The sequence below is a fragment of the Lepidochelys kempii genome, chromosome 16 (assembly GCF_965140285.1).
Source record: "Lepidochelys kempii isolate rLepKem1 chromosome 16, rLepKem1.hap1, whole genome shotgun sequence".
Taxonomy (NCBI): domain Eukaryota; kingdom Metazoa; phylum Chordata; order Testudines; family Cheloniidae; genus Lepidochelys; species Lepidochelys kempii.
This window is the reverse complement of record NC_136395.1, coordinates 25241886-25268514: the sequence shown is the minus strand read 5'-3', so window position 1 is coordinate 25268514 and position 26629 is coordinate 25241886. Positions and strand designations below refer to the sequence as shown.

The window sequence follows — 26629 nt, the reverse complement described above, 5'->3', positions numbered from 1 at the left end:
AGATTGTAACAGTAAGACATGGAGGATCAATTGGAATATCACATCCATCATCATGTCTAGGAAGGCTTGAGGATGTAGTATATCAGAGTGACCCTTGTTCTTAGAAGCCACAGTTTACACAAAGTACACTGCTTCTGGACAAAAACATAGAAGTTTATTCATTAACTTCCTCTCTTCTGAACCACATTGGCCATATCCCCCCTAATCTTATCTGTTCGTGTGCAATGTTTTCCTGATGCTCTACACAATAGTAGGTTTGGAGAAAGTACTTAAAAATACTCTCAAGCCCAGATGATCCCCAAAATTTGCCCAGCTAAGGGGCTCCACTGACCCCCTGTCAGAGGCCCAAGGAGTGTACTTTAGTTACATAAAGCAGCCAGCAGCCACCTGTCTTTAAGATGGGTTGCGGCCCACAGAGATAATCGGTCCCAGTTTACTATCTTCCACCTTGAACTAAGCAGTCTCTCTACAGATTGAGACTTGCAGACTTTGCGAACAGCACCTTAATAATGAAGCTGAGGGCAGTGCAGATGACCATGCTCTAACAGCAGTAGATATAGCAGGGAGAGCTGAGCAGCACAGAGACGCTGATCCGAGGAAAGAGCTTTATGAGTGACAAGCAAACAGAGAGAAGGCATGAAAGGAGTAAAAGTCTCATTTCAACTCTATTATCTAAGGATGCTTACCGGCAAATACCATAGGATTACTGCCAAGTGCTTTCTGATAAGCCATCTCAATACTATCCTCACCTATGCCCAGGAAGGATGACATCAAATTTAGCATCGTCTGATGGAACGATTCCTTTATTACCTTTAAAGCTTTTCCACCTTTATCTGAGCAATACATTTTGCCTTATTTCTGAGTTTTCTCTGCTGTGTTTGTATCACTGGCCACAAGGTTAAAAACCCTGTCTTTGCTTTTTGTTTCAGACATCAAAATTCCAGGATCAGCTTCAACCTGAGTCTGTCAGTCTAAAAAGTTGAAAGTCCAACATTCTTTCATTTTATACCCAACAAGGAATATTGGATAGGAAACCAGTAATAATCAGTCAATGGTTATTAGTAATAATTTCTGAATTCCAAGTACAAATCTATTATGAGAGGCTCATTTCTACACCACCTACAAAATTTGCAGCTCATCTGAAAATAACTAAATTATTAACAAAATGTAAAATAAAAATAAGCCCCCCCAAACCTTCTCTTAAAATATTTTTGCCAATACCTTGCAAATGAAGTGTGAATGAATATCTATACTCCTGAAAGACAACAGGAATAGAACAGCTAGATCATTAGCAGCCAATAAGATAAAGTAAGGTAAGGAGCAGTTTAGCAATATTTTGGTATAGCATGTCTAGCTTGAAGTGCTAAATTTAATCTATTTTCAAAGCCTGACAATCTGGCACCTTTCACCAGCACTGAATTCACTTTTAAAAAAGAAAGTATGCTGTGATTTCACATACTCTCTACTCTTCAAACAGGCATCACACACAATAATCAGGGAGTGTGTGTTATTGGCTAAATTTATCCGCTACAGTGCAACAATAAGAGATCCAAATGAGCCTGATTTTCCCAACCATATACTGAGTGATACCTTGCTCTGCAAGTAGTCTCTCTGAAATCAATGGGACCAAGTATGAGAAAGTTACTACTCTGCACAAGAAAGGGTAGCAGGATCTGGCCCAAAGCAAGAGGCTTTAATGTGTAATATTAATGTAAATTATTGGCCTCTCACAAATCACTTGACGAGCAAAAATCTGTATTCTGCATACAGAAAATATCAGATTTTCAATTCAGAGAAATTCCTTGAAGGAATTTTATCAATTGTTTAAAAGTGTTAGTATTTTTATCTGACCACTGATGCTGAGAAAGAAAAGGAGCATAGCTGCCATAATTGAATGAGAAAGAGCAATAATGAATTCCCTGGGGTTTTTTGTTGGAATATTGCCATGGTTTAACTCACATGAATTTCCACATTCCTTTACTTTGCCTTGCCTCTTTCAGCACCTTCTATATCTAGAGTTACTTTAGATCAGAAAGCTCCCTGTAGAGCACCCCTGGGCACTTTACCTGAACCAGAGAACTTGACGGCTGCGTAACAAGGAGTCTATGAGCTCACTAAAATAGGAGCCAGTCTAAAAGAACTCACGTCAAAAATTTGCAGAGCAATTAGAGGTGGCAGCACCATGAATCTCACAGAATCAGAGAGCAAGAAAACACAGCAGTAGAGACAACACTAGCTATATGATGCTTCCAGCTTGTGTAAGAAACTCAACACATGCATACCTTGCATCTGGGAGTGAGCCTCTCAAGCCCAGGTCCTCAGACTGGTGGTAGCAGAGCTCACACTAATGCTTTAAAAGTATCTAAAAGTAGCTTTGCAGACATTGTTTTGATGTCATGGCTTAGGCCGGAGCTCAAGCTCTCAAGTCCACATCACACACCTGGCTTCAGAGCCCAAGCCGCAACACCTATGCATCAATTTTTTGAGCACTAGCGCAAGACCTGCTCACATGAGTCTGAAGACCCAGGCTGGAGGCTCACACTCAGATGCAGTGTAACCCTTATGGTTTCCATTCTCACTGCTGAGAGGTTTAGGAGAGAAGGTCCCCACCAAGCACAAATCTCAGATTATGTGCTACATCGCAGCTCAGAGCTCTCCCAGAGACAACTCTAAACATTGACCGTGTCCCTAAGCTTGTAACTATGGGGTTAATTTCAACACCAATAAAAAGTAAATTTTCAAAAACAGAAGGGGTAACTCCTAAGACACCAGAAACTGTCCCACAGAATATGGATCTTCAGGTCACAGGTTCTCCAGTAAGGGAGGGAGAATGTCTAGAAGAATCACATCCCACAAGGCTCTGTTATAATTTATGGATCCTTTTTTGTTTGCTTTTGATTTTTGCTTTTCATTCCACTCTATTCTTTGCTGATTAGGCCTCAGCTGGAGTATTGTGTCCAGCTCTGGGTGCCACATGTCAGGAAAGATGTGGACAAATTGGAGAAAGTCCAGAGAAGAGCAACAAAAAAGATTAAAGGTCTAGAAATCATTACCTATGAGGGAAGATTGAAAAAATTGGGTTTGTTTAGTCTGGAGAAGAGAAGACTGAGAGGCGACATGACAACCGTTTCCAAGTACATAAAAGGTCATTACAAGGAGGAGAGAGAAGAATTGTTGCTTCTTAACCTCTGAACATAGGACAAGAAACAATGGGATTAAATTGCAGCAAGGGAGGTTTAGGTTAGACATTAGGAAAAACTTCCTAACTGTCAGGGTGGTTAAGCACTGGAATAAATTGCCTAGGGAGGTTGTGGAATCTCCATCATTGGAGATTTTTAAGAGCAGGTTAGACAAACACCTGTCAGGGACGGTCTAGAGCAGTGCTTCTCAAGCTATCTGATGTGGGGAACCAGCAATTTTTTTTCCAATGTGCGCGCAAACCGGCAGCCGATGGCTCGCAGGCCGGACCACCACTTTGAGTAGCACTGGTCTAGATAATACTTAGTCCTGCCATGAGTGCAGGGGACTGGACTAGATGACCTCTCAAGGTCCCTTCCAGTCCTATGATTCTATATGGAAATGAAGCATCTAAACCCCTCTTGCTTCAACGGAACAAAGAATAATTGTACTCCTAATTTTTTAGCTCCCTGTAAAGAATTGTTCTCAAAGGAGTATCATGGCCATAAGATGGTGTAGTTTTCCCATTGGACCCCTCCTCTCAGTCAATCTGAATTCAAGGGCCAAATGAAAACAGGAGATTCATTTTAAGATTAAGCTTCCTCAAGTTGCCCTACCACTGCAATTCTCATGAAAGAGAGAAGCATGACAAGTAGAGATCTCAGGAAGGTGGTTAAATCACCCACAAAGCCAGGTATCAGAAAAAACATAAAAGAGTTCAAGTTAACACAACCTTAAACCTGTTAAGGATTATCAGTATAGCTGATTTGATAAGCATTTTATTTTTAATCTCGAAAATGTGCTCGGGACAAAACGCTTATGTCAGGCTCCAGCACAAAGCAATTGCTCCAACTGTGGAGACAGACTGTAGGCCCAGGGAAACAGTGGTTTATAAAAGAAACGCTGACACTGCCTTAACCAGAGCAGCAAAAGAATGTCACTGAAATGAGTTCACTGCGAAGAGTCTAATCTCACAAACCGGAATGACATTCCAATAGCATTGTGCACATCTACAGGTCTCCCTTTACAGGCAGACATAGGACATAGATCCGTAAGTACAGAGAAGCAGTTAGCATGGAAGATAATGTACTCCAGCCAGAGGTTATAGTGACCCTTATAAGGGTGCAGTGTGTATTTATTTACACAGCTTACATCATTCACTGGGGATTCAAACAGAAATGTATAGTTACATTTATTGGACCAGCATGGCTCTTTGAAAATAGAATTTGAAACCTTCAAGCAGAAGCAATGACCTTAACAGTCTCATATGATACATGTTACTAAAAACTGTCTGCAGCTGGACTTGGAAAGCAGAAGGAGATTCTCATGCCTAACTGTCAGCTAATCTGTTCACTGTATAACTATAGCCAAGTTTGGTCAGGGCCTTGGCCTTCTAATGTTAAGCAGGACATAAGGATCATTACACAAAACATGATAACATCCACAGAATTTAAACAGTTCCGCAGAATTCTATTAAATGAGGAATCATGTAGCCCAAAAGTCTTACAGAATTCCTGAGTCCAAACAAGTGTATTATTTTGTCTATAAAATCTCTACAGATAAAACAAATTTGGGAATACAGACCAGCCTATGACAGGTTTCAGAGTAGCAGCCGTGTTAATCTGTATTGTAAAAAAGAAAAGGAGTACTTGTGGCACCTTAGAGACTAACAAATTTATTAGAGCATAAAGCTATGTATTTTTGCAGCATGAGATACCTAGACAGAATCTGATCTCCAGCTTTGTATTTCTTCAGCACGAGGCAAGGTCACTTGCTGGTTTAAACTAGTGTAAATGGTGTATTCTCTGTAACTTGGAATCTTTAAATCATGATTTGAGGACTTCAGGTAACTCAGCCAGTGGCTATTGGCCTATTACAGGAATGGGTGGGTGAGGTTTGTGGCCTGCAACGTGCAGGAGGTCAAACTAGATGATCATGATGGTCCCTTCTGGCCTTAAAGTCTATGAGAAAGTTATAATTGTTGCCCCTTGCACCACCTGCATTTTAATTTTTCAATTTTTTTATACTACCTTAATTTAAAACAAACAAAACTGCAAAGGTGAACACTGTAAAATCTACAGCTACCAAAATCCAATTTCATGTGAAACTTTATCAGATTTTTCAAACATATAAGGTAGTACAGCGCTTGTTTATTGATACTTGTTTTCAATCTCTAAACTAGGATCACCAGTGCTTGGAACTTACCTATTCCAAACCATAAAAGTCTAAAACAGTATGTGCACTCACAAACAAATAGGATAAAGAAAGGAGGAAGATTGAGACTGGAATGTAAATCAAATGAAGGGGAAGTAATAAAGTGCCAGATTCTAGCATCAATGTGATATCTGACAAGCAATGACTGATACACTCCCAGAACACGAAGATCCGAAAATGGAATTTGGTTATTTTGTTGACATAACTCAGTACCCATGAAAAATAAGCTCAGAACAGTCTGGCAACACAGATTTAAGAAAAATGGTCTTATGGTTAAGGAAATAATATAAATTTGAAATCTAGTCACTTTCAACTGAACTTCAATTGCATCGGAGTCTTCTGGCAATTTTTGTAATTTTACAAATGCATTCTCTTTAAAAATATATTTCTTTCCCTTGTTGTTTGGGTGAGTCTATTACACAAGGAGAAATTAATAAAAGTCCCTAAAATATATAGCATGTGAGTAACTTTACACATGTGAGCAGTGCCACTGAACGCAATAGCATTATTTATGTGCAGACAGTTACATGCATACATGTTTGGATGGTTGGAGCATAACCAACTAAATGGAAAAGAGTGAAAGACTATCACTTTGGTATCTAAGCACCATTATCTTAGTGTCTAACTAGGCTCAATTAGTTACTCTCAGATACTTTTTAAATGCTGCCTGAAATATACAGAGAAGGACAGAATACTATTATTAGAAACTACATTTTTTAGCAAGTGCCTCCAATCCCCACACCAGTTAACATGTGTGGGCAACAACTGTCCCATGCATACTGGATTCCTTGGCATAGTGACGTTGTCTATTCATATGTCCATGTCACCCATCACAATATCCAGCACCCAAGCCATGTGTGAAGCATCCCAGGGGTAGCCACCTCATATCTGAAGGGACAGGTGGGTCTCTACCCACTTCTAGATCACACTGCCCCATTGCTTTTCTCCCTCCCTTTGCATGCACAGCTGTCCCTAAGCAGAACATGCAATAGGGTATCATCAATAGCTCGAAAGCTAGTGACAGCTATAATGAACATTGCACATGTGTTTCTATTACAAACACCAACTTTCAGATGCTCAACCCTTCCAGATATTTTGCAGACTGTATTTCTACCCAAGAGTTTTTGTCAAGTTCAAGCAAAAGTGGTCCAGAGTGGTCCACTGTGACAAACAGTGAGAAAAATACTCTCCCATCAATCAAACCAAACATGTGACTAAAACAAAACAGATCCAGCATGAAAACAGCCAGGGGAAGGATGGAAGAGGACATCTGGCCAGAAAATAGATGTGACTGAGAATTGTATGCGCACATTCCAGTGAAAACCGTCTGGCATTTAGCCATGTGATTAGAGACTGAACAAGACTTTCTACACATGCAGTACACTCAGTATGATGGTAAGACACTTTTACCAATATTGTGCCTGTGGATGAGTTAGGGGTGCAGAGGTCAAGACAGGGCCCCACAGAAATCTAGTCTCATGCACGACAGAGAAAGGTGCTCAGAGATCTCAGGTGCTAAAACAACTTTGCCAGAGAGCAGCATAGGGTGGAGCGCTGCAGGCAGAGAGCGGGGAGCTAGCGCGGGGATGCTGCCGCATGCCCGGGGGACCTCATGAAGGGGCCCGTGCTTCACAGGGCACGCACCTTGCCCGCGATGGCATATGCCGGGGTGCCTGGCCCAAGACTTCCAGGTTCTGGAGTTTCCTCCTCATCTTTTGAAACGCCAGCAACAAAACCAGCCCCGATGCGACGGCGGCGCGCCCTGCGGACCCTGACGGCACGGGGCGGGGCTCGGCCCTCAGGGGCGGGCACCGTGCAGGTGCGGGGAACCGGGTACCAGGGGCTACGCTGCCTGGCACCGCCGGGCTACGTGAGGAGCGGCCTGGGCCCACCGCCGGGAGACCCAGGCCTAGGCAGCGGCTTGCCGCCAGGGGAGGCCCAGGCCCAGAGGGGGTGCAGGCAGGCTCAGGCCCGGGACGGGGGAGAACAAGCCCAGGCCAGGCGGGGGGGAGCGGCCGCTGGGTCTGGAGGGCTCGGGGCGCCTCGGGGACCGGAGACCCCCAGATGCGGAAGAGACGCGCGGGGTCTGACCTGGCGACACGAACCGGACCTACCCGAGCCGCCGCCGCTGCCGCCTCCTCCGGCCGGGCCTCGGCCGCCGCCGCCCCCACCACGTGACCCAGGCCGGAGGGGAGGGGGCCGGGAGAGTCTTCCGGGTCAGAGGAAGATGCGCTTCCGGGGCCCCGGCGGCGGCGGCTGCTCCGGCGGCGGCCGCGGCGGCTCGCGGTGGGTTCGTGAAGAAACCGGGCAGGGGCAGGAGCCCCGGAAGAAGATGTCTGGAGGGGTACTTCCGGTTCCGGTGTCCCCCGGCCAACGCCTCCGCCCGGGGCTGGATCCGGAGAGTGGCTCCTTCCCCACCCTGGGCGAGTAAGATGCGAGGTGGGGACAACGTGGGGGCGGCGGCGGCTAGGGAGCGGAGGCGGAGGCGGGGGTAGCGTGAGGAGTAAGGAGGTGAGTGGGGAGAGGAGGAAGCTGCGGGAGGGGAGGGTGAGCCGGGTCGGGTCGGGTCGGGAGGGGAGGGGATAGCCCGTGGGGTGAACAGGGAAGGGGAGCCTGGGGCGCGTAGCACTCAGCCCCTCTTGTGATGGGTGGATTTTTAGACCATTTTTCCTCAGGGTCATGAACCAACTACTAAGCCGGGGGGGGGGGCTGAGGAAGAGACTTCCTATGTGGGCGAATAATCCCATGACTGTCCCCTATGGGACTTTTTGCTTTTCCCTCTAGCAGCTGATAGCGTGAATGTCAGACCCAGGACATTGGTCTACATGGCCACGGGGCTGATCAGGTTTCATCCTTTTACATAGTGGAATTACATAAAGTAAAAACTAGGAAAGCTCTAATAGCGCATCAGCTGAAATTACTTGTACGAGCAAGGGAGTAAAATGATGCTACCCTTGTTATCGGTTGCAAAGCCCCAAAGAAGGATGGAGCCAAATGCAGGTAGGCAGGTGCTTTGGGGCCTCTGCAGGCCTAGTATTTTATAAATTGGAGAGGAATTCTGACTACCCCCCATTAGTCTTCCAATACTGTTCTTCCTCGGTATTGGGAAAAATGTTTTTCAAAACACATGTATAGTAGTCTGGACATAAACACAGTTAATTACTTTCAAATCATTTTTCTTTCTTTAAAGACATTTTAAAGTTGTAAGGCAAACAAGCCTTTTGCTAATCATGGCCTTCTCTTTCCTTAGATAATTCATCCAGAATCTTTTAAACTGGTATCACATTGAGCAATTTACAGAAACCTTCTCGGTGATGCTTGAACAAGAAAACTAAGGTACCATATCTAGTTAATTTTGAAATGTCTCTGTTGAACTAAACTGGAGAAGTACGACTCCTCTGTTAGACCTAACCTGTTTTGAACAGGAGTCACATCTGCCTGTCAGCTGGAAGGATGACGGCTGTGACACATGATATTGAGTGGAAATAGAATGTAGAACTCAAAAAGGAACCTTTCAAAATCCTGTTGTAGATATAGTATGTTACAAACTGGTAAATATGTCTGATAATACAAGAGGGCTAACCAGAAAACCTCCTTGCTGTTGAGAAATTGGAGGTACGAATGTCAGCTGGGCAGTGGATACTGAAATCTTTGATTATCAGCATCTACATGGTTTTAAGTGCTAAAAAATTCTTTGCATTGAACTGTTGCTTTGCATTCTCATTCATCTGATCCCCTAGCTGTGGCTCCATTTCCCAGAGATAATAGGGGATAATTGGTTCATATCCAAGTGGATAGTGTTTCCATTTATCCTCCTAAACTCCACAGCTTTTTCTGTTTTCAAACCATCTGTAATCTTTCAGTGAAGGTGGTGTGGATTGGGGTAGGTGGGGTTTTGTTGTTGTTTCACCAAGCCTTCTGGGAGCTTAAATCTCCTGTGATTCCTTCATTTCCTGCAATCCCAATTCATAGCCAGGGCTGCGTGAACAACAACTTATAGAAAACCATGGTTGTCTTAGACCATGTCTACATTAGAAGTGTTTTATAGAGGTGTTAAAGGTATCTGACAGTGTGCCTTTCAGAACCTCCTCATTGTAAATGACAGGTTGGTGAAGATAGTCCCTTCCATTGTGACTATATCTGGTCTAAAAAATGAAGTTCAGTACTAGAATTCTGCGCATTTTAGATGTGTAACAGGCTGTATTTTATTTAGAAATACCACCATGTGAGCAGGAGGTGTTGACGGTGGAAGAATTTTAACTATTTTTCTTAGTTTGATTCATAGACCATATTTCTTCTATTAAGTACATTAATTTAAGAAGCTTGTTTTAATATTACACTGTCCTCTCTGACAGGTGCTTCAGTGTAACACTGAGAGATCAACTGCCTATGGAACTTGTTCATACATTAAAGCAAAAAAATTGCTAAAGCTAAAGGGACATTGAAGGGTCAAATTGAGCCAAAAACTTTTGTTTTTGTTAATACAAAAGCAAACTTCTACAAAAGTTTAAACCAGTAGAAATATTTCTATGGTTTTATTTTAAATTCCAAAGAAATAGTGTATCTATATAACTATAATATTTTAAATAAACGTTCTACTGTACTGTTGGGGACATTGCAACATTATACTAGTGCATGAGAATTAGAATATGAAATAGACTAGAAATTGATTAAGTTACTTTCACTGTCCAAGTTGTGTGATATGTGAAAAAGTAAATATCATTAAGATATTCAAAGTAACTTAACTTTTAAAATTCTTTCATTTTAATAGTATTGGGTGTTTTTATTAACATAAGAAAATGTTTTGTAAAATATGTATGTTTAACCTGTACTGTTGGCCCCTTTTTAATTTGCATGATTAAATCCATTAGTTTTCTCATATACTGTTTCTTTATTTTTGTTTGCTTTTGTTCTTTAGATCTGCCAAAATGTCCGAAAGATCAGATATCCTTCACTTCAAGTTTGACAATTATGGAGATTCAATGTTACAAAAAATGAACAAACTGAGGGAAGACAATAAGTTTTGTGATGTTGTAGTTCACATAGACAATGTTGAGGTTCATGGGCATAAAATTGTGTTTGCTGCAGGCTCCCCCTTTTTAAGGGATCAGTTTTTGTTGAATGACTCCAGAGAGGTTAAAATCTCCATTCTGCAGAGTTCAGAAGTGGGGAGGCAGTTGCTTTTGTCCTGCTACAGTGGCATTCTGGAGTTTCCTGAGATGGAGCTGGTAAATTACTTGACTGCTGCAAGCTTTCTTCAGATGAGCCACATTGTGGAACGATGTACACAGGCTCTCTGGAAGTTTATAAAACCTAAGAAGCCATTGGAGAGCAAGGAGGATTGTGAACAGCAAAGCGATTCTTCTGAGTTGAAAGAACACCAAGAAGATGAGGACTCTCTGCAACAGGATTCACTATGTATTCAAACCTCAGAAGACAGCATGGACATGGAAGATAGTGACATTCAGATTGTCAAGGTGGAGTCTATTGGGGAGGTGTCTGAGGTTAGAAATAAAAAAGATCAAACCCAGTTTATTTCTTCTGAACAAACTGCTTTACATTCATCAGAGCCTCAGCACTTTTTAATCAATTCCACTGTGGAAAACAGAACGAGTGAAACAGAACAAAATCATCTCCACAACTATGCCCTTTCTTACACTGGCAGTGACAGTTTCATCATGGCCTCTAAAGACATGTTTGGTCCTAACAATAGAGGTATAGACAAAGGTCTCCAATGGCACCACCAGTGTCCCAAGTGTACCAGAGTATTCCGGCACTTGGAAAACTATGCTAATCATTTAAAAATGCATAAACTGTTCATGTGTCTGCTGTGCGGGAAGACGTTCACTCAGAAAGGCAATCTCCACCGACACATGAGAGTGCATGCAGGGATCAAACCTTTTCAGTGCAAGATCTGTGGGAAAACCTTCTCTCAGAAATGTTCTTTACAGGACCATCTAAACCTGCACAGTGGAGACAAGCCTCATAAATGTAACTATTGTGACATGGTCTTTGCACATAAACCTGTTCTGAGGAAACACCTTAAACAGTTACATGGAAAAAATAGTTTTGACAATGCCAATGAAAGAAATGTTCAAGATATAACGGTGGACTTTGATTCTTTCAGCTGTAGCACTGCTACAGACAGTAAGGTCTGTCAACAAGCTGATGCAAGCCAGATACTGGATGCAGGGAAATTGGCTCAGGCTGTGCTCAATTTAAGGAGTGATAGCACCTGTGTCAATTAAGCATTCCAAGCAGCCCTTTGTAGGCATCATGAAGAAAGAAACAAAAGGTTGGATTTGGGCTTTCACCAAAGCAGATGGTATGCCCTGAAAGGCTGTGTACAGATTGAATTACAAAATCTAGCAGGTTGTCAGCCTTCATTCTAGTCTTATTTTCTGTGACTAGCAATCCTCATACAGGGTTTCTGTCTGTGTCCCTACTGGTGAGCATGGGTTTAAATTTTGGATTTGTTACATTTTGGATCATTTAATCTAATTTGGAGACATGGGACTGTCACCTTTTGAAGAACTCTTGCTGTGGGCAGTCACCAGTTAAACTATGCTGTACAGTTAAAGGCCTGTTTATGTCTGGGCAGATAGAAGAAACAACCAAGAGGATGAGTCTATGAGATAAAACCTGACTTTTTCAAAAAGCACTGGATAACTGAGAGTTATGTAGTTCAACTGCTAATTTGTTTGTCTGTTAAAACTTCAGTTATTTGCCTTTCAATCTTACCCAAATCCCTAAAGTTAAAATTAAATACTTTTTTCCATGTGTCACTTTTTTGTCCCTTCTAAACTATGTAATTGAATTTTCTCTGCTAATCAGCCCTACTCCAACCGATAGCAACTTTCAGGATTATTAACATGGATGTATGTTTATAAAGAGCTAAAGCCCTGAATGATCTAGGTGGGTCAGGTAGTGATTACATGGTACTGTTTCTAAAGAAAATAAATTGAAGATCTTTAGAATATGAGGCTGATTGCCTAAAGTCAGGGTATGAGTTATTCATTGATGTAGGGCTACTGAGGGTGTGCTTTCACAGCATAATTAGTTCAGGTAATAACTGGAATACTACCCCTAGCTCAACTCCCATCCACACACTGAATTCTCTAGCTCAAGTTAAGTGGTGCTTTAAACTCTAGCTAACTAGTTGGGAGGGGGGAGGAGTTTGAAACTTAAGTGATGTTGATGCTAAAGCTAGTAACTCTGGGGATGCAACAACTTGAGTTACAACAAGCATGTAGAGGACAACAAGAGAATAAATAATACCAGTGTGGATTTCTCAAAAATCATGCCAAACCAAACTAATTTCCTTCATTGACAGGGTTACTGTCCTAGTGGTTAGGGGAAGCAGTAGATGTATCTTCCCCCATAGCAGTATCTTGATTTTCAGTAAGGCTTTTGACTTAGTCTCACGTGATTTTTTTCATAAGAAAACTAAGGAAATGTGGACCAGATGAAGTTACTATAAGGTGGATGCATAACTGGTGGAAAGACTGTATTCAAAGAGTAGTTATCAGTGGTAGCTGTCCAACTGGGAGGCAGTATCTAGTGGGGTCCTGCAGGAGTCTTTCTTTCGTCCAGTACTACTCAAAATTTTCATTAAAGACTTGGATAATATAGTGTAGAATGTGCTTCTTAAATGTGAGGATTACCACAAAACTGGCAGGGATTGTTAACACTTTGGAGGATCAGATCAGAATTCAAAATAATCTTGCCAAATTGGAGAATTGGTCTGAAATCAACAAGATGAAATCCAGTAAAGTCAAGTGAAAATTTACGAATAAAAAATCAAAAGCACAAATATAAAACTGGGAATAACTGGCTAGGAAATGCTGTTGAAAATGATCCAGTAGTTATAGTGGATCACAAATTTAATGAATCAACAATGTGATGCAGTTACAAAAAAGGTAAATATCTTTCTGGAGTGTATTAACAGGAGTCTCGTATGTAACACACGGGAGGTAATTGTCTCACTTCACTCAGCAGTGATGAGGCCTCTGTTGGAGTACTATGTCCAGTTCTGAACATCTCACTTTAGAAAAGAGGAGGACAAGAGAGCAACAAAAATTACAGAAGGTTTAGAAAACCTGACCTATGAGGAAAGGTTAAAAAAGGGGGGGGGGCACGTTTAGTCTTGAGAAAAGAAGACTGATGGGGGGATGTGATCATAGTTTTTAAATGTGTTGAGAGATGTTATTGAGAATAATGTCCACTTGAAGGTAGAATAAAAAGTAATCTGCATGCAGCAAGGGAGATCTAGGTTAGATATTAGGGAAATTTTCTAAATATAAGCTGCAATGAAATAGACTTCCAAGGAAGGTTGTGGAATTCCCATCACTGGAAGTTTTAAGAACAGGTTAGACAAACACCTGTCACAAATGTTCTAGGAGGTTTACTTGGTCCTGTCTGAGCACAGAGGGATGGACTAAGTGATCTTTCGGGGTCCCTTTCTGCCCTACAATTCTATATTGTAACTCAACAGCAACTCATCAAATCAGGCTGTGAAACTCCCATTTTGCTTTGAAGTGTGGTTGCTCTCACTCAGGCTAGGCTAGCTTGAATGCAGTAACTGAAGTACGCTAACTTGTAGTGAAGACAAGCCACTGAAGAATCCCCTATCACTGTATGTACTAAGACATGGTAAAGACTTCAAAATAAAAGTATTGTTCTGTCTCCTATAAACATTGCTTCACATAAACCACAGTAATTGCGACCTTCATATTTGGTTTTAAAGCAAAGCTGGAGTGGGGAATATTGCTTTATGGCATTGTGAAAACAATCTGTTTCAGCAGCTGAAATGTATAATTCCATGTTTTGTTTTGTTTTTTTAAACTCTTCCTAGAGCTCTACTAGGAGCCATGTATGTCAGTTAACCGGGGGTGAGAACTGCCATACTGATGCAAACTCTATATAAAGTTAGATCATAGTCTCTGTTCCTAAAAGTATGCACTTCATCTTGAAAAGTAGACTTGAATTTAGCTACCATCCTACATAGCTCATGAATCTTAGAGCTTTACAAGGTAAGAGTTTAGAGTAAGATACAGTGTCACTGGCTGTAGATTAATACATCAGTTATTGATTGTGCTCAGCAATAGCTCTTTTACACATCTTTGAACATCAGACCTAGAGGGAACGGAATGTTAACTGGGGGTTGAGATTATGCTGTACTTGTTTTGAAAAGCGTCATGGAAGTTTTCATCTAGATGGTTGCCATCCTAGTTAGAGTGAAAGGACCATGCTTTAATATCTCATCTGAAGAATACCATTTACAGAAGAGCAGCACTCTTACTGAACTGAAATGCAGTATGGTCTAATAATCTACTGCTTGACCCTTGGTAAAGAACTGCTTTTTAAATTTGGATCAAGTATTACTTCTAATGCAGCTGTTTAAGTCTAGTACTGTAACAATGCTAAACTAAAAGTATGACCAAAGCATTTTATTGCAGAAAATAATGTATATTTCATTATCAAAAGATAGCTTGGGTCTTGAGAAAAGGGACATACAAAAGTCAGAAGTTCCCAAAACAAGCATTGCAGTGAATGAAGTGTTAATGTTGCAAAATGTTATGAAAGGACACAATCACCTTTTCAGGTAAAAAGGTTTAAATGGCTATATTTGACTGTCGTGTACAGTTTTGGAATAAGTAATGGCAATGGGGAGGAGGAAACAAATAGCAGATTAATTTAGTTCTGAAATGTAACTATTTAGGAAAGTATTTCGTTCAGAATCTTGGTTCAAAGACCGCTTGCATGGAAAAATAAACTAAACCTGCTTACAGAATCATCTTGAGCTGTTACCCCATGATGGTTATGTCTGAAATATTGCATGTGGATCTGATTTCAGGCAGAATCTTCTATATTCAAACATTTTGATACTATAATATTTGTTATATGAAAATGGGTTATCATAGATCTAATGTGGACTAGAGACGCAGAAAATCTTATCAATGCTTTTTTCCCTGAATTAAAAAGGAGCCTGGGACTATTGTTATCAAATCTATTTATACAGACTATCCAAAGGCAGCTTTGTTATAGAATTAAATGAATTTAATATGTGGTCAATCATGTATGTATAACTTTCTTCTAAATCACTTTTTATTGCAAAGTTCTAACCGGACTAGATCCACTTGAAGTTGACAGTGCTGTAGCTTAGTCAGATACATTTTATGACAACTGTCATAAACTTAATGTTAATGTGTCAAACACCATTTACTGATAAATGGATAATCTCACAACTGAGTGTAATGTACAACTTCCTGCCTGTCCCAAAAATAATTAGGGGAAAAGTCTGCCATAGACACTTTGGCCACATTTGTAAGGATTATTTTTGCTTTTAGAACCTATTTACTTGATGAGCATGGATAAGAGAACTACTGTAGGTTTGTCTTATCTTTTTATAGAAGAATTTTACAAGTTAGTGACTCTGACATACGTGAAGTATCAGAGTTTTTGTGGGTTTTCCCCCCTCCTCTTCTGTGGCAAAACTTATAAACCTATACAGTTTGTCACACCGGTAGTCTTATTTGATTCGAACATAGGGCACGTTGAATGCAAGAGTACAGAAAATGAGAGGAATGGTGGTAAATACAGGAGTCATTTTGAGAAGGGAGGGAGAGCAGGGAGTGAGAGTTTAATTAAAAGTGTGATACAAAGCAAAATTGCATTAAAAAAATTACTGGTACCTGCTGCCCTGTGTTTGTCTCTTTCTTTCCTTTTTTTTTAATTATAAAAACAATAATGGTGCAGTTGAAATGAGCAAATGTACAGAACTGTATTTCGCTATACTGACCTGATACCAGAGACAGACAAATTCTACATGGAGAAGGGATATTTTGAACATATATTTACTTTACCCCAGCTTAAGCTCCACAGAATAATTAAGTACCTCTTCATGATTAGGAGGAAGTTGAATAAAAATGTTTATTACAAAGGTGATGCGTCAGTGGCTTTTTAAACTCTTTTTAGACACCTTTCTGCCTCTTCTTTCTTTGAGGTTTGAGTACTGTTTAAGGGATGAGCCAACTTTTGTATCACTGCTACTAACTTTTTTTAGGGTGCATTCTGTACAGATCACAAAGATTTCTAACGACTGTTAGTCACTGTGTGATCTAAACGGAAAACCAAAGTCATCTTAAATATCCCATTTAGGGTGTAGGGTTTCTGAATTTTTGGCCCCAAACAGCACTAATTTTGTGAGTGGTAGTATGGGTGCTGAGAAGTAACTATTTTTTCCCCTACAACTACTCAACCTAATTCTGCCTTCTATTAAAATGCCTGAATTAGCAGACCCTTAATTGTTTCTAAATCTGGAATTCCTTACTGAAGATATCCCAAAGGGACTTAAATAAATGTCACTAAGAGCCTGCCATATCCAATATGACAGGTTTCAGAGTAGCAGCTGTGTTCGTCTGTATCCGCAAAAAGAAAATGAGTACTTGGGGAACCTTAGAGACTAACAAATTTATTTTGAGCATAAGCTTTCATGAGCTACAGCTCACTTCATTGTATGCATTCAGTGGAAAATACCACTGAATGCATCCGATGAAGAGAGCTGTAGCTCACGAAAGCTTATGCTCAAATAAATGACAGGTTTCAGAGTAACAGCTGTGTTAGTCTGTATTCGCAAAAAGATGAATCCGATGCATCCGATGAAGTGAGCTGTAGCTCACGAAAGCTCATGCTCAAATAAATTGGTTAGTCTCTAAGGTGCCAAAAGTACTCCTTTTCTTTTTGCTCAACTAAATGTTAGTTTCGAAAGTGCCACAAGTATTCCTCTATCCACTATGAGTTACTCTTTATTACTACAACTGTCTCTACTACTCCGTCCTAAAGGAATCTAAATGGCTGGTTTTGTAGTTAAAGGATAAAAGGCATGGACTTTCTTACGCTTATCTTCTGGTTCTGGCATGCTCTGTGGCTTTGGCTAATGAATTGACTGTCTTTCTGCCTCATTTTCAGCTGTTGCCTTGCTCCCTGGAGCTTGTATTCCATTTCTGTGAGGCTAAACCTGTTGTTAGCACAATACTGTGAGAGACTCAGCTGGGAGGAGCTGTAGCAATTCCAATGCTTCGTCTAAACGTCCTCCTAAGCCCCGAGCCTGTATGTGTTTTTCAGCCATAACGAAAACGGCCCATTCATACGCTAATTGTCTCTGAAAGGGTCCGAGGCTAGGCTGGCTGCAGTAATGCAGAATTTAGTATACCACCTTAGCCTGCAGCTCCAGCGGGGGCAGGGCTGCCGGGCTGGGGGGGCAGCCGTCACCCACTGATGATTTCCTGACCAGCTTCGAAGCTTGGTTTTTGCCTGGTGGAGCCAAGGCACCTGAGCTTCCCTGCGCCGGGCAAGCGATGGGCTCGTGGTACGTGTGAGAGGATCCCTGCCGGGCTTCGTAACCCCCCGCCAGCGACGCTAGTCCCTGGCAAGGGAGCGGGACTCGCCCCCCGCCCGTACGCCCACTTCTCCCGCTGGGGGGGAAGGGCTCGTCCCCGTCTGGGGGATCGCGGGGCCCGAAGACTCCGCCCCGGGCCTCGCGTCCCCCCACCAGCCTGTGGGGCCACGAAGGGGGCGGGCGCGGCGGAGTCCGAAAGGAAACACATCCGCCTCCCGCCAGAACCACTTCTGGGATCCCGGAAGCAGCGGCCCGGCTGCTGCCTCGTCCTATTGGGCAGGGGAGGCCGGTAGCTGGGGTCAGGGACTGACAGAGCCTCTTCCGGGGGAGGGGGCGGGACTTGGGAATGTGCTTCCGGCTCCTCTGTTGGGGGTGGCTGGCGCTTGCTCTCCGGCCCGCCGCTGCCGGTTCGGGGCTGAGGAACGGGGAGGGGGAGGAGGTGCTCGCGGCCCGGGGGAGATTCCGCTTCCGCTTCCTGGTTGTCCTGCCGCCTTCATTGGGGGCCGGGGCAGCCCGGGAGGGGGAGCGGGAGGGCTCGGGCTCCTGCGAGTTTGGGCCGAGAGGGAGCTCAGCACGGTCTGGCGGGTGGGTTCCTTGGGGTGGGGGCGCTGCGACGTAGGGCTCGTAACTGATTTAAATAGTTTTCCGACCCTGCTGTGGCCAAGCCCGTCTAATGCTACTTGTGTCCACGGGCTCTTGTAGACACCGTGCTGAGAGTAAGGGTTTATGAGGGACACAGTGTTTTATGGGGGAGCCCTGGCTAGGCTGGAACACAAAACCAGGCCTGTTGCAAGTACCTAGTCAGCTTTCCAGCCATGCTCTGCCTAAACACTTCTCAGCACTGGTATATGTAGTGGCTCGGTGGGTAGCTTGAAACTGCTGATGAAATTGTATTCAGTAAATATGCGATCAGAAAACTGAGACTGCGAAAGCTGCATCCAGAATGATATGCTTGAATTGTAACGTTTCTGTTGTGTGTTTTCCAATAGGTTGTCAACATGGCTGCTGACTCAGATGTGCTGCATTTCCAGTTTGAACAGCAAGGGGATGCTGTGTTGCAAAAGATGAACCTCTTGAGACAGCAGAATTTATTTTGTGATGTATCAATATATATCAATGATACTGAGTTTCATGGACACAAGGTGATTTTTGCTGCCTGCTCCACATTTATGAGGGATCAGTTTTTGCTCAATCAGTCAAAACAGATGCGAATCACCATATTGCAGAGTGCTGAGGTTGGCAGAAAGTTACTATTGTCTTGTTATACTGGTGCTCTCGAAGTTAAAAAGAAGGAACTTTTGAAATATCTCATTGCTGCAAGTTATCTTCAGATGGTCCACATTGTAGAGAAATGTACCGAAGCATTGTCTAAATATCTGGAAATTGATGCTTCTATGGAGAACAGTAATCAGAACACAGAGAAATGTCATTCCTCAGACACTGAGCTGAAAAATAAAGATGACAGTTTAGATAAAGACTGTGAAATAATTGAAATTTCTGAAGATAGCCCTGTTAATGTAGAATATAATGTAAAACAGGAGACAGGGGATGACTTACAACCTGCAATGCAAAGCTTAATATCAGAAAGAAAGGACACGAAAACTCCAGAGATTTCCACAGTTGAAATAGGATATAAAGACGATGAAATTTGTATCTTCAGAATGGATTCCATGAGCACAACTAATGTGGAAAATGATCATTTTCCACAGCCTTGCACTTCCTCTAAAACAAGCTTGTATTTTCCAGAAACACAACATTCACTGATAAATTCTACTGTTGAGAGTAGAATTACAGAAGTACCTGGGAGTCAGTTTCAGGGCTTTGTCAGTGACAATACAGAAGGAACCTCGAGTGTAATGAGTGGGTTTCAGAGTCTGGAGGATTCTGGTTATTCATGGCGGCACCAGTGTCCTAAATGTCCCCGAGGTTTTGTCCACCTTGAAAACTATCTGAGACACCTAAAAATGCACAAACTCTTCTTATGCTTACAGTGTGGGAAAACATTTACACAAAAGAAGAATCTCAACAGGCATATCCGAGGGCACATGGGCATCCGCCCATTTCAATGCATGGTTTGTCTGAAGACGTTTACTGCTAAAAGCACGCTTCAGGACCACTTGAATATTCACAGTGGGGACAGACCTTACAAATGCCATTGTTGTGACATGGACTTTAAACACAAATCTGCCCTAAAAAAGCACTTGACTTCAGTTCACGGAAGGAATGGTGGTGACAAACCAAACCTTGACACAATTACACAAATCAAAATAGACTATGATTAGTGGATCTCTGGATAGATGTAAAGACATGCTGTATTTAAAACCCTGTTGTGGTGAAATGCCAGATGTTCACCAAATCTTTATGTAACAGAGACAAGTGCAAATATCTAATTTTTGCTTACTGTGTTGAAACCTAGTATTGGTGCAATTGTTTGGATAGTTTGCTAGTTGAAGGTAAATGGCAAAATACGGGAACAAAATTTGTGCTCCTTTACAGGTACTCATAGTATGGATAAAAGACAGCTCCAAACAACTTTTTCTTGCTTGTCTTTCACTCCTCCTCCTCCCATTAGAAGACACTGCTAATATTTGCAGGACCCTTTGTCTCAATGAGCTGAAACCTGAACTGTTGCTTTCCCAGCCTTTAGTAGAGTGGGGAAGGGGATGTCAATACCTATTCAGGGAGTCAATCATTCCCACTCAACTGAGCATTCAAAGAGCAACAGTTCATATTTCAGTTTATGGTGAGGTCACCTTCCTGGTTCACCAAATTGTTGGTTCTTTTAGCAGAAAGAAGTCATGGGTTATTCTATTCTATACAGATTTTTCTACCACACTCATCAAATCTGATTCTCAAGTGTGTAGGTTTAAAAAATAAAAACAGGAAATCTCTCTAATGAAACTTTAAAATTGTCTTTATAAATAGAGGAGCAGTAAAAGGCACAAACAAACACACTATTCAGTTCAGTTTTAACTGAATAGGGTCTCATTTTATTCATGTTTTAAAGTTTTCTAACCTGTTTCTGACAGCTTTGTTCTCACTGATACAAATTGTCTGGTTGTACACTTGTTTTAGTAATCAAACCCTAAATTAATTCTTTGCTTTCTGATTGTATTTTATGTGTGTCTTAGTTTTGTAAATCTCAGATGTGTACTGCCGCTGTGAAAATCTGAGCTATGAGCTGTCACATATTAGGAATCTATATCTATTTGAAAGACGTCCTTTCTGTATAAGGAGCAGTTTGGATACTGAGGACTCTTCAGTCTGTAATTGTATGATATTGTAAAACACTATTGTATGTGTCTGGGTAGATGTCTTACACTTCATGGTTTTACCTGCAGGCATCAAACTGCCCTATAACTCAAACACTTTTATCTTGTGCCTGTCCTTGAGTGGCATATATGTTTCTTCCATTTAATGTGGTATAAATAAAGATCATATATAGTTATTGGAGTGGAATAATGCCATTTATTCTAGATCCTCTTGCATTAGAAAAAACAGCAGCACTCTTTCTTGTGTATTTGTAGTGCGTAAGGATATATTTCCACACTGATCTTATGTCAGTTGCAAAGAGATATCTTTAGTTAACTTCCTGTATATCTTGTAGTACAAAAGCCACTCATTTGGCTTTCACTCACCAGCCAAATTAGGTGGGGTTTGTGTGAGCAATATATACTGTGTAACTTCCTATTATTCGTCTGTAATAGCAATGTTCAACTGTACTGGTATGATGACTTCTCTCTACTGGAAACCCAATTTTGGCAGGTTTAATACTTTAGCCATTTTACCTTTGTTTCAGGATGAGTTTGTAATAGGTCCTTCACTTGGACAGTTAGAATCATGCTTTGAATAACTGATTTACCAGTCACTTATTATAGTGCCTGGAGGTCTCAGCTGAGTTCAGGATCCCATTATGTTAGGCACTGCACATGAACATCAGAGATAATTCCTGTCTCAAATGGTTTACAATCTAAATAGATAAGCTAGAGGGTGATAGGAAGTACAGCTATCTCTATTTTACAGATTTTTACAGTACCCTCAGGCTACTGAGGCACAGAGAGACTAATGAAGAACATGCTTCAGTTCATTTTACATAGTGTGAAGTAGTCCTATTGAAGTGAATTGGTGGACTACTCCATGTGTAAAGTTAAGCATGGATATAAGTCTCTGTAGGAATGGGGCCCAAGTGATATGCCCAAGGAAGGCATAACTGGCTAACTGAAACAATATCCTGAGTCCCAGTCTAGTGCTTTAAGCATAAGATATCTTTCATCTCTCTGTTCTGGCATTCTTAATTATAATAATTATATTTGTCAAACTAAGGTTTTGGGTTTTGTTTCCTTATTTGCTGGACACTGATGCATAATGTATTTTGCGAGTTTTAAGTTTGAAACATGGCTGTTTTACAATTGTGGTGATTGCTTTTTATGGCATTTTGTTAGTTTTGGTTTGTATTCCTTGGCTACATCTGTTTGCAGTCTTATTGAACTTGCATTTAGTGTTGGGTGTGCCCTCACACAGTAACAAATGTAAAGGATTCATTTTTGGTTGTGTAAATGTCTTTACTTAATGGTAACATTAACGGCTCACCTGACTTCCAAAAACATATTCTTACTCTGTGCTCTTGGTTATTGTATTAACAAATGTTAACTGGGCTGTATGTACAGGTTTATATCTAACTGTTCATTTCTGCCTGCAGATTTGCACACTTTTTTTTGAAAATCAGGTTCTTAGGAGATGTCAGAAAACATTGGAGAACTGTATTAAACTAACATTAAGGAAAACTTGATGCTCCTTTTAAATTGGACCCTTTATAATATTGTAGTATAGAAGTTAAATGTATTGTGCTGTTTTAGGGCCGATAGAGCCTTGGTGTCTTAGGCATTTTAGTTGAACAAACCCATTCTGGCAAGTGCATGAGTCTCACCAATATGAATTTAAACAATCATTGCCTGATATAGGTGTGTTACTCATGTTTCCATAACTGATAAAGAGGAAATAGAGCCTATGATCTTGAGATGCACCTTCTATGTGAGGATTGGTAACTTTTGTTCAGCAGTTGTAGTGCATGTACATCTGAGAGGAAGCTGTGTGTACCTCTGCGGGGGCTAGAATTTCTTACGTGATGAATTTTGTTCTAAGAGAACGGGACTCTGGCATATATATGCATATAACTCCCCTTGTACCACCTTCTTAAATGTAACCATTTGCTCTATAACATAAATAAAATGGAATGGAAATAAGAGGCATTGTTTGTATATACACACAACTTTGAGGAAAATCACTGAGAGTCTGAAACAGCCTTAAAGTATTGGATATTGTGTTAAGAAACTGTTTATTTCTGACTTGATATTCTAAGCACACTCTCAAGTGCTACTCATGTTGGGAACTATAGTACCTTTATAAATGGATGTAACAATTACCTTTTGTGGTAGTCTGCAAGATAAATGATTTCTCTGAGCATAGGATGCAGGATTTATACTGAAAAAAGAAAAAGAGTACTTATGGCACCTTAGAGACTAACCAGTTTATTTGAGCATAAGCTTTCGTGAGCTACAGCTCTCTTCATCGGATGCATAAAAGACTGAGTCAGTCTGAATAAAGAGTTGTCAACGTTTATTATAGCTCTTTAAAGCTGGAAACTGCCTACTTAATTATCAGGGGCCTCCAGAAACATAGATGAAAGAATGTAGCAAAAAAGGGAAGTTGTTGCAGATCCTTTCTGAGATGTCCCTGGTTGAAGTTTCAACTTAGTATAACTGCCCCTTAGAGTTCTTTGTTGTTATATAGTGCAAAAGGCCTGCCTTCTTTTTTGTGGCAAGAGAGAAAGCAGGCTTGGAGTTTTTATTTCCAGTAACACAGCTTTCCTTTTTATTTCCAGTAACACAGCTTTCCTTTTTGGTTTTTGTACTAGGTAATTACTGAGGAGGAAAAGAAGGCAATAGCTAAGTAAACAAACATGCTCAACTTGCAGCATCTGTACCACAAGTCTTCATGATTCCTCTAACTGCAGCCTTCAGTTCTGCTCCTGAGTTGTATTAATACAAGAAAGGCTTTAAGCAGCTCCAGGCCTACAGCCTGTAGACAAAGGACAGGCTGAGGGATAGCTCAGTGGTTTGAGCATTGGCCTGCTAAACCCAGGGTTGTGAGTTCAATCCTTGAGGGGGCCATTTAGGGATCTGGGACAAAAATTGGGGATTGGTCCTGCTTTGAGCAGGGGCTTGGACTGGATGACCTCCTGAGGTCCCTTCCAACTCTGATATTGTATGATTCTATGGCCCTTCTTCTCTGAAGGCCAAGTAAGGGGGTAAAGTAGAAAATAAGACACCCCCCCTTTCCTCTGGGGCAGCTGCGCTCCTGGGCAGGCTTGCTCGCTGCCCGTAGAGTCTAGGGCTCTACACGCCAAGGCAGAAAACTCATCGCCCTAGCCTGGGGCAGGAGGAGGAGGGGCTGCTCCCTCAAGGCTGGGAGCCTGCCCCAGGGGCGGGGGGAAGGCTCTCCAGGGTACTCCATGCCTCCAGCCTGAACGGGTAGGAGAGCTGGGGCTTGCCTGCTCCATCAGTCCTGTCCCGCCCACGAGGCACGAGGTCCGCCCCTCTCTCGCCTCTCACCCAACCGGAGCGGGACTCGCTGTCATGTGATAGGCGGGAGCGGGCGGTGCCAGCCGAGGCTCCCCTCTCACGTGATCCTGGCAGCTCTCGCGATAGTAGCGGGGCGGAGGGGCTGGGCTCCCGTCTGTCACCGCGATGAGGAGGCGCCGCCGAGGCCCCCGCTGCTGCCACCGCCGGGCCGCTCCGGGCTGCCCGCCCCATGGAGTGTGAGAGGCCGGTGCCGCCTCCTGCTCCCGGCCCGGCCGCGCTTCGCAGGTAGGGCCGCTGGGTGGGCGGCGCCTGGCCGGGGAGAGCCCGGCGGCCCGGCCTGGCTCGGCCGGAGGGAAGGCGGGGGCCGTGCTCTGGGCGGCTGGCCCGGAGGAGTATCCCCCGGGCGGGAGAGCCGGGGCGCTCCTGCGGCAGCCCCGCCCCCTCCCCGGGTGCCCTGCGGCAGCGCCGCGGCGGAGGGTCTCTCAGGCCGGGCCCCTCGCTCGGGGCGGGGCTGCCTGCGTGCGGAGCAGGCTCGGAGGAGCGGGCCCGTCCGCTCCTTCCCCGCCCCCTCGCTGTCAGGGGCGCGCTCAGACTCCCCCCCCGGCCCAGCGGCGGGTGCGGTTGGCAGCCCCGTGGCCGGGTGGTGGTGGATCCCTGTGTGGTGCGGCTGGCGGCCGGGGGGCTTTCCCCCAGCTTGGGTCTGGCTCGGCTCCTGGCCAGGCTGCTGGAGAGTCCCAGCTGCCATTTGATGGCTCCTGTGCGGTGAGCTGGGGGAGCTCAGCCCCGTTCCCGGGGGGCGGGTGTCTGCGTTGCCAAACCACCGCCGCGGCTGTCGCTGCGGGGCTGCACGCAGAGGCCACACACGGATTAGAGTGGGACAGGGACGGGGCTACGCTCCCACCTGAGGCTGTGTCTAGACCCGCGTTCTCTTCTGTTCGTCTGCTGCCGCACCTCCACCAGTGAGAGCACTAACACGTAGGGGCCACTGGGATTTTTAGTCACCCCGCCAACCAACCTTGCTCCCAGCCTGGGAGGTCTAGACATCATGAACTAGTCCTTTCTGGTGTGGAGGGGAGTCCGTCTGACTGCATGAGCATTCCCACTCTTACCTCTTCTTGTGGAGCTGCACCTGTGGGGAAACTTGAAGAAAAATAGTAGTGCAGACAAGGCCCTAGAAGTGGTTCCATCTGGTCATCCTTGATGCGGGGTGCTTAGTAGGCACGCTCACCTTGCCTCTTCTCTTCCTGTAGAAAAATTGAGGACTTATAACTACAAGAATCAGGAGGAAGTTTAGAGAAGAACAGCAATATGACTGATTGGTAGGAGTGTTGATTTAGTAGGAAGGATTAAAGGGGGAGAAGCTTATACCTAGAAATAAGCTAAAATTAAGACAATGTCTAGACTGAGTATCAGGAAAGATTCTGATAGCAAAATCTTCTAGATGTCTTTTTTGTGCCATATGTGTTCTGTAGATGGAGAAGTTGGGACTAACCATAATTTGGCTGTTTTTGTAGCCCAATTTATCCTCTTTATATTGGTTAGAAAAACAAATCTACATCCTTGTAATTAATTATCATTAAGAGGAAAAACAGATGATACAGAATGTTAAATGAGACCATACTAGTGAAATTGTAAGTAATTATTTGACCCAAATAGATCTCTTTTTGACCCTCTGTCTTTTTTTGTTTAAAAGATGTCACTGGAAATTCCAGAGTTTAAAACATATACTGCTGTCATGCTGTAATGTTCCATTAAACATCAAATTCTTATTCTTAGTAACTAACTATGCTTTCGCTAGATCTGTATGCCTTTCTTATCTAATATGAACAATAGTCTTCAATATTCTTGTATGGAATAGTTCAGTTCCATACAAAAAATAAAATTCTGTCAACTTAATGGCAATACTAGAGATTGCTTAAAGTGCAGTTCTGTTTGGTCTTGAGTATTGATCTTTGCTGACTTGGCTGACTTATGGCAGAGGATGTAAATATTTATATCTAACATGCTTTCTGGAAAATCAACTATTAGATGTAAAATGTAGCTTGCTGCATAAAATCTTTATAATTATTAATGACCTGAACATTAATAGTACCTCTGTCTTTGCTTTTCTTATTGGATGGAGGATCCCACTGAACATAACTTGTATCCTTGTACAAGTTTTACAATTCTAAAAAGTGTCTTCATGCTACTCCCAGAAGCCCTCTGCTTTCATGAAACTCAGTCTTTAGGGAATTACTCAGTCTTTAGGGAATTACTA

The 26629-nt window shown here is 42.7% G+C and overlaps 4 protein-coding genes across 21 annotated transcripts in view; 3 read left to right on the top strand and 1 right to left on the bottom strand.

Moving 5' to 3' along the window:
* The window catches only part of RABGAP1 (RAB GTPase activating protein 1), a 130572-nt gene extending 122842 nt beyond the window's left edge, over positions 1-7730 (bottom strand). For 3 of the 6 annotated variants that reach the window (XM_073314399.1, XM_073314403.1, XM_073314402.1), the window contains exon 1: positions 7506-7730. The gene's annotated coding sequence lies outside the window, so the exon portion shown is untranslated. Of the gene's footprint in view, positions 1-7035; positions 7394-7482 lie in introns of those variants that run through there. The other 3 variants (XM_073314400.1, XM_073314404.2, XM_073314401.2) reach the window with 3 other exon arrangements.
* On the top strand, positions 7406-13435 carry ZBTB26 (zinc finger and BTB domain containing 26). 3 transcript variants are annotated; one of them, XM_073314410.2, is made up of 3 exons: positions 7406-7830; positions 8642-8727; positions 10310-13435. In XM_073314410.2, exon 3 carries the CDS (start codon positions 10320-10322, stop codon positions 11637-11639), a length of 1320 nt encoding a protein of 439 aa, XP_073170511.1. In that variant the 5' UTR covers positions 7406-7830; positions 8642-8727; positions 10310-10319; the 3' UTR covers positions 11640-13435. The 3 variants fall into 3 exon arrangements, with proteins under 3 accessions (XP_073170511.1, XP_073170510.1, XP_073170512.1); XM_073314409.2 differs by having other exon boundaries at positions 7406-7902; XM_073314411.1 differs by lacking the exon at positions 7406-7830 and adding an exon at positions 8096-8391.
* A 4745-nt stretch (positions 13436-18180) lies between these two features.
* On the top strand, positions 18181-21239 carry ZBTB6 (zinc finger and BTB domain containing 6). 2 transcript variants are annotated; one of them, XM_073314079.1, is made up of 2 exons: positions 18181-18198; positions 18781-21239. In XM_073314079.1, the coding sequence occupies exon 2, from the start codon at positions 18790-18792 to the stop codon at positions 20071-20073; it is 1284 nt and encodes a 427-aa protein (XP_073170180.1). In that variant the 5' UTR covers positions 18181-18198; positions 18781-18789; the 3' UTR covers positions 20074-21239. The 2 variants fall into 2 exon arrangements, with proteins under 2 accessions (XP_073170180.1, XP_073170179.1); XM_073314078.2 differs by lacking the exon at positions 18181-18198 and adding an exon at positions 18302-18652.
* Positions 21240-24478: 3239 nt separating this feature from the next.
* The window catches only part of RC3H2 (ring finger and CCCH-type domains 2), a 40081-nt gene continuing 37930 nt past the window's right edge, over positions 24479-26629 (top strand). For 9 of the 10 annotated variants that reach the window (XM_073314087.1, XM_073314085.1, XM_073314084.1 and 6 more), the window contains exon 1: positions 24479-24657. The gene's annotated coding sequence lies outside the window, so the exon portion shown is untranslated. Of the gene's footprint in view, positions 24658-25134; positions 26004-26629 lie in introns of those variants that run through there. The other variant, XM_078849067.1, reaches the window with a different exon arrangement.